At 40.5% G+C, this 14,265-nt stretch overlaps 1 protein-coding gene across 5 annotated transcripts in view; it reads right to left on the reverse strand.

Moving 5' to 3' along the window:
* Positions 1–14,265, reverse strand: part of ZNF608 (zinc finger protein 608) — a 106,974-nt gene that overhangs the window by 61,067 nt on the left and 31,642 nt on the right. For 4 of the 5 annotated variants that reach the window (XM_045021823.1, XM_045021820.1, XM_045021821.1 and 1 more), the window contains exon 3: positions 551–806. In XM_045021823.1, coding sequence (XP_044877758.1) covers positions 551–806 — 256 coding nt within the window. Of the gene's footprint in view, positions 1–550; positions 807–1,525; positions 1,691–14,265 lie in introns of those variants that run through there. The other variant, XM_045021825.1, reaches the window with a different exon arrangement.

A 14,265-nucleotide genomic window follows, 5' to 3' on the forward strand; every position in this document is an offset into this window, starting at 1 on the left:
GATTTCTTAATATTATGATTAACTACGTCATTAATTGATCACTCAGTTTTATACAAAGTCAGTTAACAGATTTTAACAATGTTTTTAAGGATATGAACAGGCTCGCGGCATGGCTACAGAGATAACTTCAAAGCACTGTCGCAGGAACGCTCCCACGGCAGTGCTTTGAAGTGCGAGTGTGGTCATACGCGAGCGCTGGGAGAGAGCTTTCCCAGCACTCCTGGTAATCCACCTCCACGAGGGGATTAGCTCCGAGCTCCCAGTCTCGGAGCCTGTTTACACTAGTGTCTTTAAAGCACTCAGACTTGCTGTGCTCAGGGGGCTGATTTTTCACCCCCTTAAGCCAGCAAGTTAGAGCACTATAAAATGTAAGTGTAGACAAGCCCTCAGTAACTTATTTATAAAACTGTGACAGACACTGCAGGTGATGGGAGTTGAATAGTCTTGAACCACCTCAGACAGGTACCACAGGGTAAGTCCCCTACTATACCTATCTAATATACAAGCCTAATGAAAAAAACCAAACCAAAAACAAACAAACACAATTTACCTTCTTCGGTTTCATGCCACACAATCCCTTCCAAGTTCACACTGGTCCCAGGCTCACAGGGTCCAAGGCATTCAGGTTCTGTTACTACTCCAACCTCGCAAGTATTTACACCCACTGAACGAGTCCGTACCAAAAGCTGTTCAACTGGTGCAGCAATATTGGATGAAGATGAGGAAAAGTAGGAAGGCAGAATCTGAGGCGTGATACTGCTGGAAATCGGAGGTGGAGGTGCAGGCACTGTAAACAGGGGGTCAACCTGAAAACAACAAACAAACTTACTATAATGGTGCTGAGAGATTTTTTTTTTTTAATCAGTTTGCTTAGAGTTGTATCAACTGTAGAGTACATAGGTATTTAGTATATCATAGGATGATTTCAGTCTTGCACTCATTTTTTTTACATGGATCCCACATGCTGCATATGAAAAAATTATAGAAAATCTGTCTTGCTAAACAAGACAAAACACTAAAGTTCTAAAAGAATATTCCCTGTGGCCTTAGACTACTAGTATGAAATAAAAAAAGAATTAAATCCACTGTTTTTCTTGCCTCCGGCAGAAGACTGATTTGTGGATGGAAATTAGTTTTGCAAAATGGGAACAGCATTTTTCTTCCTTAAGAAAAACACTTATGAAGACAGTACAAAGACATAGAAATGCCATGTTCTTCTGTACACCATACAGCACTGATGTACATGGAACAACTCAAATACTCCTATGCCATGAAACATGATCTCTTGTCATTCAAGCATTTAAAACACATTAGGCTCATCCAGCTGATAACACTCGGACAGAATTCTATCTACTATCTACGCACATACAATGTCAGAGATTATGACTTTTTTTTTTAACAACACAACTATCCCGCTAATTTATAAGGCTTATCAACATATACATTTTAGAAGAATAAAATTAATTAGACAGTTACACTATATGCTGATTTAAAAACAGCACCACATTTTTGCAGTTAATTATACCTGTGCAACAGGAGATTTTTCTGCATGTGGGGCTTGATCCTCAAGGTGCTGAGCATTTTGGTCTAACTTAGCAAAGTCCTTAGTTATGTGATGGGAATTTGTTTTAGTTTTCCATTCTGCATGCTCAGTCACATATTCACCCTTAAGCATTTCAGAAGCTCAGTACTTTACTACGGACATAATGTTCTCTTCATCACATAAAAACGGAAATAAAAAATGAGGAAATGAGCTCCCAGTTAAACAGCTGAACCAAGCATCCTGTCAGCTTTTTGTTTATGACAGTTAAACAATCCTGCAATACAGTTGTACATTCAAAGGATAAACTAATGTTCATTTGGTACATCTTAGCCAAGACTCAACCAAGAAACACTTCACCATTTGAATGTTAAAAGTTTCCTGCTTTCAAACCTGTAATAAAATTTCTTTACCTCTATGTTCCTTTACTGTTCTGCATCCCTGATAATAAAGGCATTTAGAAGTCACATCCTTATATGTTTTGATTTATGTTTCATGTAAATGCAGCTTAAAGCAGATCACACTGATGGTTACTCTTTTAAAGCCAAGTTGACAAATGTACAGAGAGGGAGGGAGATTACAGAGCACATGCTAATATCTATATTCTTTATATCCCAGAATGTTCATGAGGAGAAAAATCTAATGAAAATATAAAATGATGAAAAACTTCTTAAAATTGTAATCTGTTCCACTCAAACAACAAAGACAGCCAATTTCTCTTTTAAGCATCATTCATACAATTGAAAATTGACACTATCTAGCTATGCACACAACTCTAAATATATATGTAAGGACTGAAATTATTTCCTTAAAAATCACTTATTCTTCATCTTAATTGTTCATAAACAAAAAGGAAGGAAATTATGATTGCAAGGGCACGAACAAGATGAAATGTAAAGATAACTGGCTGGAGTCTCATCTCAGTTACACTGGGGTAAGTGATGTAATTGAGATCAGATTCTTGTCCAACATACTTATCACATTAGAACTAACAACATTTCTGAGCTAAAAACATAGTGGACCAAACTTCCGAAAAGCACAGTCTAAATTTTTACCCACAATTCTGCATGTATACATTTTTTGCATGTTATTGCATTTCTCAACATGTGTTAGTTATGTATATGTAAAATGCATTTGCAGGTACAAGCAGGATATGTAATGGTCTGACCTACATGCACAAAAGCAATTTGCACACATTTTTTTTTAATATTATACACTATTTAGTGTCTTGCAGTAATGGTTTAAAATTAATTTTGTTTCATACAAGATAACACTACACATGGAGAGGGAAAAAAATAAATCAAAGAATGCAAATATTACAGCAATTTGTAAAACTGAAGGCCTGATTTTCCATTTCATTACACCAGGTTTACACCACGGTGAGTCTACTGACTTTAATGGAGTTATTGTGGCATAAAAATGATGTGATACAGTACAGAATCAGATCCTAGCATCCTTACACTTATCTTTCTGCCATCAAAGTTGCAGAGGTAGGCAATAATAAAAGAAAGCTTTGCAGCATGGGCTGAAGCAGGCAGCTCAAATACCGGCTGACTCCCCAACAGCTGATCATTGCAAGATTTCCCTGAACTAAATATGAAATAAAAGAATAGCTATGTATGAACAGCATTCAAAAGACATGGATTCTGTGCTACACAGATCCTGACAGTAGCTTGCCAGCAGAGCATTCCCTGGTGGAGGGGAACTACTAGCTGAGGTAGAGCACATGGACCTGCTCTAACTCACGCTGGCACAGAACCAGAAAGTCATAACTGGCACACACAAGCCTCTACGTATTTCCCTCCTATGCTGAGTGCAGCTCAGTTGCAAAGGAGAATTTGAGCCCTGTGCCTTTATAAAATTGAAAAATGCTAAATGAATTGTTGGACTGATGATTTGCAGCTGGGAAAATTCCTGTTTCATAGATGACATCATTCTTCTATAGGATGTACTCATCACAAAGAGAAGAGAAACACTAAATATTTGCTTCTGCAGAGCTAGGGAAAAAAGGACATATTTTAAATGGACAAAGACAATATGGCACACTTTGTAATACTTTGGAAATGGGAAAACAAACAATTGAAAGGGAACAAAGTGCACATCTGATACTGTACCCGTTTAGCTATTGTTATAAATAGTTTTATTCATTTCTAGTTTCTCTCCACTTACTAATAAATAAATATTTAGATTTTATTGTTAAAAATACAATACAGCCATAAGGACCCAGGAGGGGGAAAAAAGCTGCAAGGTGAATACTACAGTAAAAAGGAAAGATTGCTCTATGGAATTAATATAAAAAAAAATCATTGGTAGAGAGAAAGATTTTACTGTCCTTCCCAGTTTGTGCTTGAAGTGAACATTTCCTCACTCATAATAAAAGTTGTGTGTAGCTTCAATAGTGCTCCAGTTTCCAATAATTTAAAATTATTTTAAAAGATTGCTTGATAATCATAAAGTGATAGTTCTCAGTGATCAGTGTGGTGTCACAAGTTTTTTTTATGAATGCTCAAAAGGGAACTGATGTAATCTATTAGAGTTAAAAAGAGAGAGGCATGAAGGCCGCCATCTCCAGTGGAAAAAAGGCACATAAGTTTAACATCTGGTGGTGGCAGTCTGTCAACCTGAGGAAAGTTAATGTCAAGAACAGACGCTCTGCCGTTTCTCACTGTTATTTTTGCATGATTATTCCCAGGTGCTGGTACATGCTGAGCAGTAGCCTTGCTATTTATCACACAAGAGATTCCAAGGGGCGGGGGGAGTTGAAACACAGGAAGGCTATTTACACAGATCGTAGCTCTTAATGTACATAATCAAAGATCTTAAAAAAAAAATCTACAAAAATATTAAAGCAATATTTTTTACATTCAACTTATTTCAAGGGCTTTTGACAGCTGATTAATAATGAAGGGTAAAAAACTGGAGTGTTATTTGTGGCAGCTTTCCATTGCGGAAAGTTTGATTGTATCAAGCAGTGGTAGTTCTCAGGACTAGAAAGCTGAATGCAAATGAAGAATGTCTGCCAATGATAGTAAGTGCTCCAGTGAGCACATCTCCATCTGAAGATGACAAAAAGACATTTTGGTGGCTGCACTATGGATGCATTGGTGACTGTATTTGGGTGGGAGAGTTTTAAGAGAGAAGAAATGTCATCTTAAGTGGAAACATGTGAGGTTCTTAATGTATGCAGATTTCCTTCAATTTCTCATTAGTTTTATTTTAGATACTGAAATTAAGCTCTGTGCATGACAGCCAGTCTTTCTGATGCAGTCATTAATCTCTAGAAGTACAGTCTTGGAGCTTTAAAATTCTGCCTCTCCTACAGGTGGGTTTCCTGCCCTGCAGGGTGGATTCCATTGAACAACACTGAGTTCCTATAAAAAAAGATAAAGCCTTCTGTCCTATACGAAAGAAGCATGTCTCCAAGGGCCTCACTACACCTGTGGAAAACCCATGTTGATGAAAAAAATAATCTGGACTGTACACAAACCTATGGAACCTGGGGTTGTGGTGACTGAAAAGTGATTTAGAATTTTGTTCTAATGAAAATGTTCTGACCTTTTCAGAGACTGTAAATAGATTACTTTAAATTATTAAATATGTCTTTGCTGTTACCTGGATATTTAAATTTATTTATTTAAACACATTAAATATTTTTTAAAAGTATCTTGCTGAAACTCTAGATGTTCTTGACACAAATTGCAAAAACATGATAAATTATTAGCAGCCATACAATAGCCAACAAACCTTCAACTATCAGCCCTGGTCCAGCAAAACACATAAGCAGGTTCACACTATAAGTATTTAAATAGTCTCACTGAAGTCATGACAACCATCTTGCTGAATTAAGATCCACAGATCATGGTCCCCTCCACCCCCCTTTTGAAAAAGGCTAAGTGAATAGATGTCCCTTGGAGAATGCTTTGAAGATCAACAGAACTGAACTATTTCGGACCAAGGTAGAGAAGCAGGTTCCAAGCTGAAAGCCCTTTACGGAGAACACTCTGCCACCAAACCTCCTCTTCTAAATCATAACAAATCTAGCTTGAGCACTTGCAGTGATAACTGCAGCAGCACGACTGGGGGAAAGAGAGAATTTTTTTTCAGGCAGGAAAGGTTCTAAGACATTTTATGGATCATTTTATGGCATGCCTGAAAATGAAAGCATGACCCTTCCCAAAACACATCCTCCATTTAAAAAAAAAACAACAAAACAAAACAAGGCCTGTAAGGAGGACTGCAATGTAAAAGAAAATGCCAACTATTAAAACTGGCAGTGGCATTCACCTTTTTTACAGATTTATGAGCTCACGCTTAATAAAACCACTGCTTCTCAAGTAGGGCTGGGGGAGCTCGAAAAATCGGTCCTTGAAGCAAGCGCTCCTTTTCGCCAGGTGGCTTTCCAAGATTCCACAGCCAAGCAGAGATTAAAGTAAAACTAAGTTAAAGTATGCCTGTCCTCCCTCAACGGAGCACTGAAACAACAATGGCCCTAGAAGACCTGATTCTAATCCCATTTACGGCGTGTAAATCAGTAACTATTCTGTTGAAATTAATGGAATTAAATTATGGGAAAACAAGTGTGAGAGGAGAAACTGACCAAGAATTTATAGATACAGATCTAAAAACCATTGTTCCTCTACTAATTCTCCCACTTAATGAAACTGACCATATGAAATAATTCCTTCATCATCACAGAAGGATCATCTCAGGCTCATCTGAAAAATCTCAATTTAATTTCAGTTCACATATCTCATACTTAAATAACTATCAGCCTTGTAACTCTCAACAATCCACCCAAACTAACTGGTCTGACACAATAGCTCAACAGAATCGGGTACCAAATAACCAAATGTAAAGTGCAGCTGCTTTTTCAATCATTTTGAAAGCTTTAGTCTCTCCTCAATGGCAGTTCTATCTAAAGACAATGTAAAACAAAACAATATTCTTCTCAACATTGAGAAAAATGTCAGTGCAGCATGAAATATGAAATACTTAGGATGGAAGAATCCCATGCACTGCTACAGACTAGGGACCAAGCAGGTAGGCAGCAGTTCTGCGGAAAAGGACTTAAGGGTTACAGTGGACAAGAAGCTGGATATGAGTCATTGTGCCCTTGTTGCCAAGAAGGCTAACGACATTTTGGGCTGTATAGTTAGGAGCACTGCCAGCAGACCAGGGGATGTGATCATTCCCCTCTATTTGGCATTAGTGAGGCCTCATCTGGAGTACTGTGTCCAGTTTTAGGCCCCACACTATATGAAGAATGTGGAAAAATTGGAAAGAGTCCAGCAGAGGGCAACAAAAATGATTAGGGACTGGAGTGCATGATTTATGAGGAGAGGCTGAGGGAACTGGATTATTTCATCTGCAGAAGAGAAGAATGAGGGAGGATTTGATAGCTGCTTTCAACTATCTGAAAGGGGGTTCCAAAGAGGATGGATCTAGACTGTTCTCAGTGGTACCAGATGACAGAACAATGAGTAATGGTCTCAAGTTGCAGTGGGGGAGGTTTAGGTTGGATATTAGGAAAAACTTTTTCACTAGGAGGGTGGTGAAGCACTGGAATCGGTTACCTAGGGAGGTGGTGGAATCTCCTTCCTTAGAGGTTTTTAAGATCAGGCTTGACAAAGCCCTGGCTGGGATGATTTAGTTGGGGATTAGGTCCTGCTCTGAGCAGGGGGTTGGATTAGACGACCTTCTGAGGTCTCTTCCAACCCTGATAGTCCATGATTCTACATATGGGAAATATCAATAAATCTTTTGTAAGCGAAATATGCTGCTTAAAAACCTCAGTGCTGTACAAGTTTGATATTGTTCAAAAAGGGTCAATTTCCCCATCTTAAAGATTTACTGTAACAGTCCAACAGCTGGGTTATAGTTCCTCCCAGGTGGCAAATAGATACAATACACAAAAGTATTTTGATGATAACATATCCTCATATACATACAAGGCTCTAACTGTCTCTCAGATTTGAGACGAACACTTCAAAAGTTCCATAGAAACTGGACTGAAAACATAGGAAACCAACTACGTTAATGATATTTCACAACACAAACTAAAACCTTTCAATAAATTCTAATGCAGAAATGAACTTGAATAATAGATGCTAAACTACACAGATAGCACTTCAAGACCTGTAGAGAAGATCTTGGGGGGGAAAAAAAAAAAGAAAAATTAACAGGCAATGGTAAAAAAAAAAATCCTCTTCTTTCTTTGATCTTCTATACAAGTCCAGATGCTTGGGCTTCCCAAAGCAGCTCACTCCTTTTTAGGATGGGACAGATTAGCATTTGACAGCTGCCTGCAGTATTCTGCTGCCAAAGACTGCATCTGCAGAAGCCTGTTTGTCAACTCCAATGTTTGGCAGAAGCATGGGATAATGGCCAGATGGCCACCTTGCCAATTTCTAATAAAGATACTTCTCCTGTCCCAACCAAAGAAAATCCCACTGATTGGGATGAGTATCCCTTAAAAGTCTCTGTCACAACCTTTCTCCACGGTAACATAAGGTTTCCTGATCCACTCCAAAATGGTCACCACAGGCTGTCTGACTCTTCTTTAGACCTTAGTGCAAAATAAACAGTCTCTAAATCTAAGGATATGTCTTCACTACCAATGTTAAAGCACTGCCGCAGTGGCGCTTTAACATGGCTATGTAGTCACAGCACCAGCGCTGGGAGAGCACTGTCTACACCGCCACTTTACAGCGCTGAAACTTGCATCGCTCAGGCGGGGGGGGGGGGGGGGGTTAGTTCTTTAACCCTTCCAGATAAGCATTCCACAACAATGAAAATAAATGTACATAGATATTTTCCTCAGAGGTCTGAAGGAGGAGCCTTCAGGATGCTAATCACCAAGTTCAAGTGCCATTCAGGGACCAGGCAATGCGCTACTAGATTCAGTTTATGACAAGCCTTCAGAAAGCTGGAATAAATCAGGGTCCCTGCCTATAGAAATGCTGCTGTCCAGCCACTGAAAGCTGCTACTGCTGATGATTGAACCTTGAAGCAGCTGGTACTTAACTCCATGTCCAGCCTAGCTTGTAGAAACTCCAGATCTCTGGTACTGTGGCATGGAGTGAATACATTCTTGCTCTGTCACACCACCAAGATAAGGTTTTCCAATCTCAGGTACATATGTGAAGATGATGGCACCATGATTGTAATAACCTTACCTGATAAGCTTGTCTTCGGGTTTTCACTCTCAGTATCTAGGGTTACAGAGCAAATCACCAGAGATCGCCAAGTCAAATCCAGCTAGTTACTGACATGATTGCTGTATCCTGGGACAGAGGTCTCTTCAGCCAGTCCAGAGCCCGTGACGATGAACTATGACTCAGTAATCTCTCATAGATTCATAGACTTTAAGGCCATAAGGGACCATTATGATCATCTAGTGACCTCCTGAATATTGCAGGCCACAGAACCTTACCCATCCACTCCTATTATAGTATCAGAGGGGTAGCCGTGTTAGTCTGGATCTGTAAAAGCAGCAAAGAATCCTGTGGCACCTTATAGACTAACAGATGTTTTGGAACATGAGCTTTCGTGGGTGAATACCCACTTCTTCGGATGCAAGTAGTGGAAATTTCCAGGGGCAGGTATATATATGCAAGCAAGAAGCAAGCTAGAGATAAGGAGGTTAGTTCAATCAGGGAGGATGAGGCCCTGTTCTAGCAGTTGAGGTGTGAAAACCAAGGGAGGAGAAACTGGTTCTGTAGTTGGCAAGCCAAGAATGCATATCTAGTAGCACATTGCCTGGCAAGCCAACTACAGAACCAGTTTCTCCTCCCTTGGTTTTCACACCTCAACTGCTAGAACAGGGCCTCATCCTCCCTGATTGAACTAACCTCCTTATCTCTAGCTTGCATCTATATACCTGCCCCTGGAAATTTCCACTACTTGCATCCGACGAAGTGGGTATTCACCCACGAAAGCTCATGCTCCAAAACGTCTGTTAGTCTATAAGGTGCCACAGGATTCTTTGCTGCTTTTACTCCTATTATAGACCCCCTAACCTCTGGCTGAGTTACTGAAGTTCTCAAATCATGATTTAAAAAAACGTCAAGTTACAGAAAATCCACAATTTACACTAGTTTAAACCTACAGTGACCCACGCCCTATGCCACAGAGGAAGGCGATCCCATCCCCACCCCACCCCAGGTGTCTGCCAATCTGATCCAGGGGAAAATTTCTTCCCAACCCCAAATATGGCAATAAGTTAGATCCTGAGCATGTGGGCAAGACCCACCAGCCAGACACCTGGGAAAGAATTCTCTGCAGTCACTCAGAGCCCTCCCCATCTAGTATCCCATCAGCAGCTGATGGAGATATTTGCTGCTAGCAGTAGCAGATTGCCTACAATGGCATGTAGCCAGTCTCATCATACCATCCCTCTACAGCAGGGGTGGGCAAACTTCTTGGCCCGAGGGCCACATCTGGGTATGGAAATTGTATGGTGGGCCATAAATGCTCACAAAATTGGGCATTGGGGTGTGGGAGGGCTCCAGCTGGGGGTGGGAGCTCTGGAGTGTGGCCAGAAATGAGGAGTTCAGGGTGCAGGAGGGGGCTCCAGTTTGGGACAGCAGGTTGGGGGGGTTGGGGAGGGTGGGGGTTCTAGCTGGGGATGCAGGCTCTGGGGTGGGGCTGAAGATGAAGCGTTGGGGGTGAAGGAGGGTGCTCCGGGCTGGGACCGAGGAGTTCAGAGGGTGCGAGGGGGGGTTGGGGCATGGGAGGGGGTTGGGTGCAGGCTCTGGGCGGTGCTTACCTCAAGCAGCTCCTGGAAGCAGCAGCATGTCCCCCCTCTGGCTCCTATGCGGAGGCGTGGCTAGGCGGCTCTGCATGCTGCCCTATCCACAGGCGCTGCCCTTGCAGCTCCCATTGGCTGCAGTTCCCAGCCAATGGGAGCTAGGGGGCGGCACTTGGGGTGGGGGCAATGTGCGGAGCCCCCTGGCTGCCCCTACATATAAGAGTTACAGTGGGGACACGCCTCTGCTTCTGGGAGCCATGCAGAGCCACGGCACATGTGGAGTGGGGCAAGCCCCAGACCCTGCTCCCCAGCGGGAGCTCGAGGGCCGGATTAAAATGTCTGGAGGGCCAGATGTGGCCCTCGGGCCATAGTTTGCCCACCCCTGCTCTACAGGATCCTTTACTGGGGTAATGATGTAAGTGAGGCTGAAGCCTCATAGGATAGCTACAGAATCTATTTAAAATCTGCTCTGGCCTCCTTAGCATCCGCTAAATGCTTCTGTACTTTTCTGTTCTTTCTGGGCATCATCGGGTCAACTTGTGGTCTGTGCCCCACTTTCTTCCACATTCAGTCAAACACTGTGATTTAGCTCCCAGTCTCCATCAATCCATCGTGTTACTTTTATTTCCTGCAATGTGGATTGCCAAGACAAGGGTTCTATACCCTTGGACATTTCATGACTCCATGTGCTCCCTCGATGTATGCCACAAACTTGGCATTGTCTGACTAGATCCTTACAGATGAGACTTTCAATATGTTCTGAAAATGCTATGTCTTGTTGTCTGGTGTACTTATGGATCACTTACTTTCTTTCCATGCCCACTGGCAGTGTCCTAATTAAAAGCTAGATATTATTATTATATATTATTATAAAAGCTAGACATTAGTATTGTCATTATGTAAATCATGATACATACTCATAAAACTACCACATGACAAAATAAAGTACAACAAAGAATGTCGTCTCTGTTTTCTTTCACAATCTGGTTCTAATCCTGAAAAGGGATTTGTATAATTACTATTCAACTATCAACTTGAATAACCATAGTTGAAAACACATAGATAACAAAATATTCTCCCCCTCCCCCAATAGAGTTTGCAGTATTTAAGTAATCTTAAGTTATCATAATGATCAAATTCTGCTTTCAGTTACACTGGTGTAGATCCATAGTAACTCCACTGAGGTACAACAGAAAACAGAATTTGGCCCAATGTGTTTGTTTTAATTGGCAGGGAGGAAGTTAGCTTTTCAAGAGTTTTTAAGGGGCATAAAATAATTTAAAATTATTGAAACATTGAAAATAAAACAAGTGCAGTGAAGATTCTGAAATGGAAAATAATACATGCGAGAAAGAAACTGCTAATAACCATTCCTCTCCAAGATGTTTATTTTCTCCCTCTTTCTAAATTGAATTTTGTGCTGATGAAAAGTGCCAGACTGATAGCCCTAAACCATAAAGATAGATACACACATCAGTGAAAGCTTCCCCACTTATCAGTATGCCTCAACTCTGAGCGAGAAGATTTTTTTTTTTTTTTTGGAGTGGGGGGGGGGAACGACTCCTGAGATTCTGTGCCCTTTTAATTCTTTTGCTCTCTGATGTAAATACCAATAAGGCTGTCAATTAATGCCAAGTGTAATTATAGTTTATATGAAGACCATCTGTCCACTAGTAACTACGATCACCAGATCATTTGTTTATAGGTCACTGAACAGACATCTGATCGCCAAAGCTTTTCCTCGCTATGCTGAATTCAAAGCAGTGGCCTGTCCTAGAGTAAAGGCATTGGAACCCATTAACGCAGTGGTTCTCAACTTGAAGTCCAATCAGCAAATAGTTGCAGCCCAATCATGTGACCTCCTCATGGCCATACGGGTAGTACACCTCTATCCCGATATAACGCAACCCGATATAACGTGAATTCGGATATAACACGGTAAAGCAGCACTCCAGGGGGGCTGGGCTGCGCACTCTGGCAGATCAAAGCATGTTTGATATAACACGGTTTCACCCATAACACAGTAAGATTTTTTGGTTCCCAAGGACAGCGTTATATCGGGGTAGAGGTGTGTATATATTGTGTGGACATGGCTCACATAACACACAGAGAGCTGCATATGGCCCACAATGGTAATGCATTAACCAATGCCATCCAGTCTCTTTCTCAAACATGTTCCATATTTCGAATGTTTTGCTTTTTCACTGATACTGTCAAGGTGCTTATACGACCTCATCCCTATAATATCTAAGCATCCAAGTATTTCTGAAGTTTATGCTTGCAACATTCCTGTCAGGGCATTATCATCTCTGCTTTACAGATGCAGAACTGAGGCACAGCAAGCCTGTGGTAGAGCCAGAAATTTAACCCAGATCTCCTAAAGCTCAATCCTGTAATTTAACCACACAAAAAAATCCTTCCTCCTTTCTTGCATTACTTCATGGACTATTTTTATCAAACAACAGTGTGATAAAAACTAATGCAACTGTAACACCCATCTTCCCCACATAAGAAAAGTCCTATTTTGGGTAATTATATTGTAAATTCCTTGTACAATACACCATCATCCCATGCACCTTTTATTTCCTTCTCTCCGTTTTTCTATTTAGATCACTCTGTGATCAATCCATTACAAGAACAACAACAAAAACACTTATTTACACTTGGTAGAAATTCAAATACTTTGCCCAAGTGAAATGAAAAATAAACATAATCTTAACTGTCATAAAATCATGAAATGCCTCTGGCAGTTCTATCAAAGGATGTAGACCTCCAGACCCTTTGAAGAAATGAAACTGCAGTTTATCAAGTGTGATTTATAAGCAACACTGATTTAGCTAGGAGATAACACTGCTGTCTAATCATTAGTAGTCAGACAACAGCCATGTGAACACATCAATTATGGGCCACTGCCAAAAGCCCTTGAGATCCTGGAGATTAACAGCCAATCCTCTGTTTTACAAGCTCACATCAAAAAAAATATTAATAAGAGGAGGGGCAATGTGAAAGCTTGTCAGAGTAATTCAGCCACTAAAACAGGGCTTTTTTTTTTTTTCTTTTTTGCTCTGCCTTGAACAGGTCCATGAAAGAAGCTGGCATAAGCTACAAAAGTGTGGAGCTGCCAACTTCTCAGAAAATGTTTTTCATTAACATATGAGAAGTTGTAAATGGCCAAAAAAGCTTCGTTTGGTGTATAATGGCGACAACTTCTAAGTGCCTATCTTTAATGCATCAGTTATACAAGAGCCATCGTCATTCAAATATTTGCACATTAACATTCATACACAGAAGCACTCACTGGCTTTTCCCTTCTCTCAAAATCAGAGATACTTGTAATCATAAACAAATTAGTCAGTCTTCAAGACATCCATCTAATAGGCCTGACAAGTGAATTAAAATAACTACGAGTGCTAATAAATAGTCATCTCCACATTCATTTTTTTTCTTCAAACGAAACAAAACATGGCACTTGGCTACTCGTGGAAAAATCCCATGATTGTTCCTTTCTTATTGAATTTTCTCTTATCCAGGGGTGGCTGAGGAAGCCCGACTAGATGTCTATTCTCATTATCATGTAAGGGAGGTGCATTGAGACAAGAATACACCTCCAAAGGGAGAAGTAATACAATATTTATTCTTTCACAAAAATGTAAACATTCCCTGTGAGACAAGTTTCAACTGCACATTATTGGCACTTAAATAAAACAACAGCAACAATAATAGTGTAATAGGCACACTCTTACAGCTTGATCCACTGAAGTCAGTTGGACCTTGTCTAGACTAGGATAAAAGGTGTTGTTTTAAATAAAATGTGTTAGCTAAACCCTAAGGTTCACTTCAATCAGCTAATCCATTTTAGGCTTTGTCTTCACTACTATGGAAAAAAGGTGCGTTCTTAACTCAAGCTAGCTAGAGAGTTACATGAGTTAGCGGGTCAACTTAAATTCAACCTGCTAACGCACGTGTAAAACGACAA

Source organism: Mauremys mutica, chromosome 6, assembly GCF_020497125.1.
Source record: "Mauremys mutica isolate MM-2020 ecotype Southern chromosome 6, ASM2049712v1, whole genome shotgun sequence".
Taxonomy (NCBI): Eukaryota; Metazoa; Chordata; order Testudines; family Geoemydidae; genus Mauremys; species Mauremys mutica.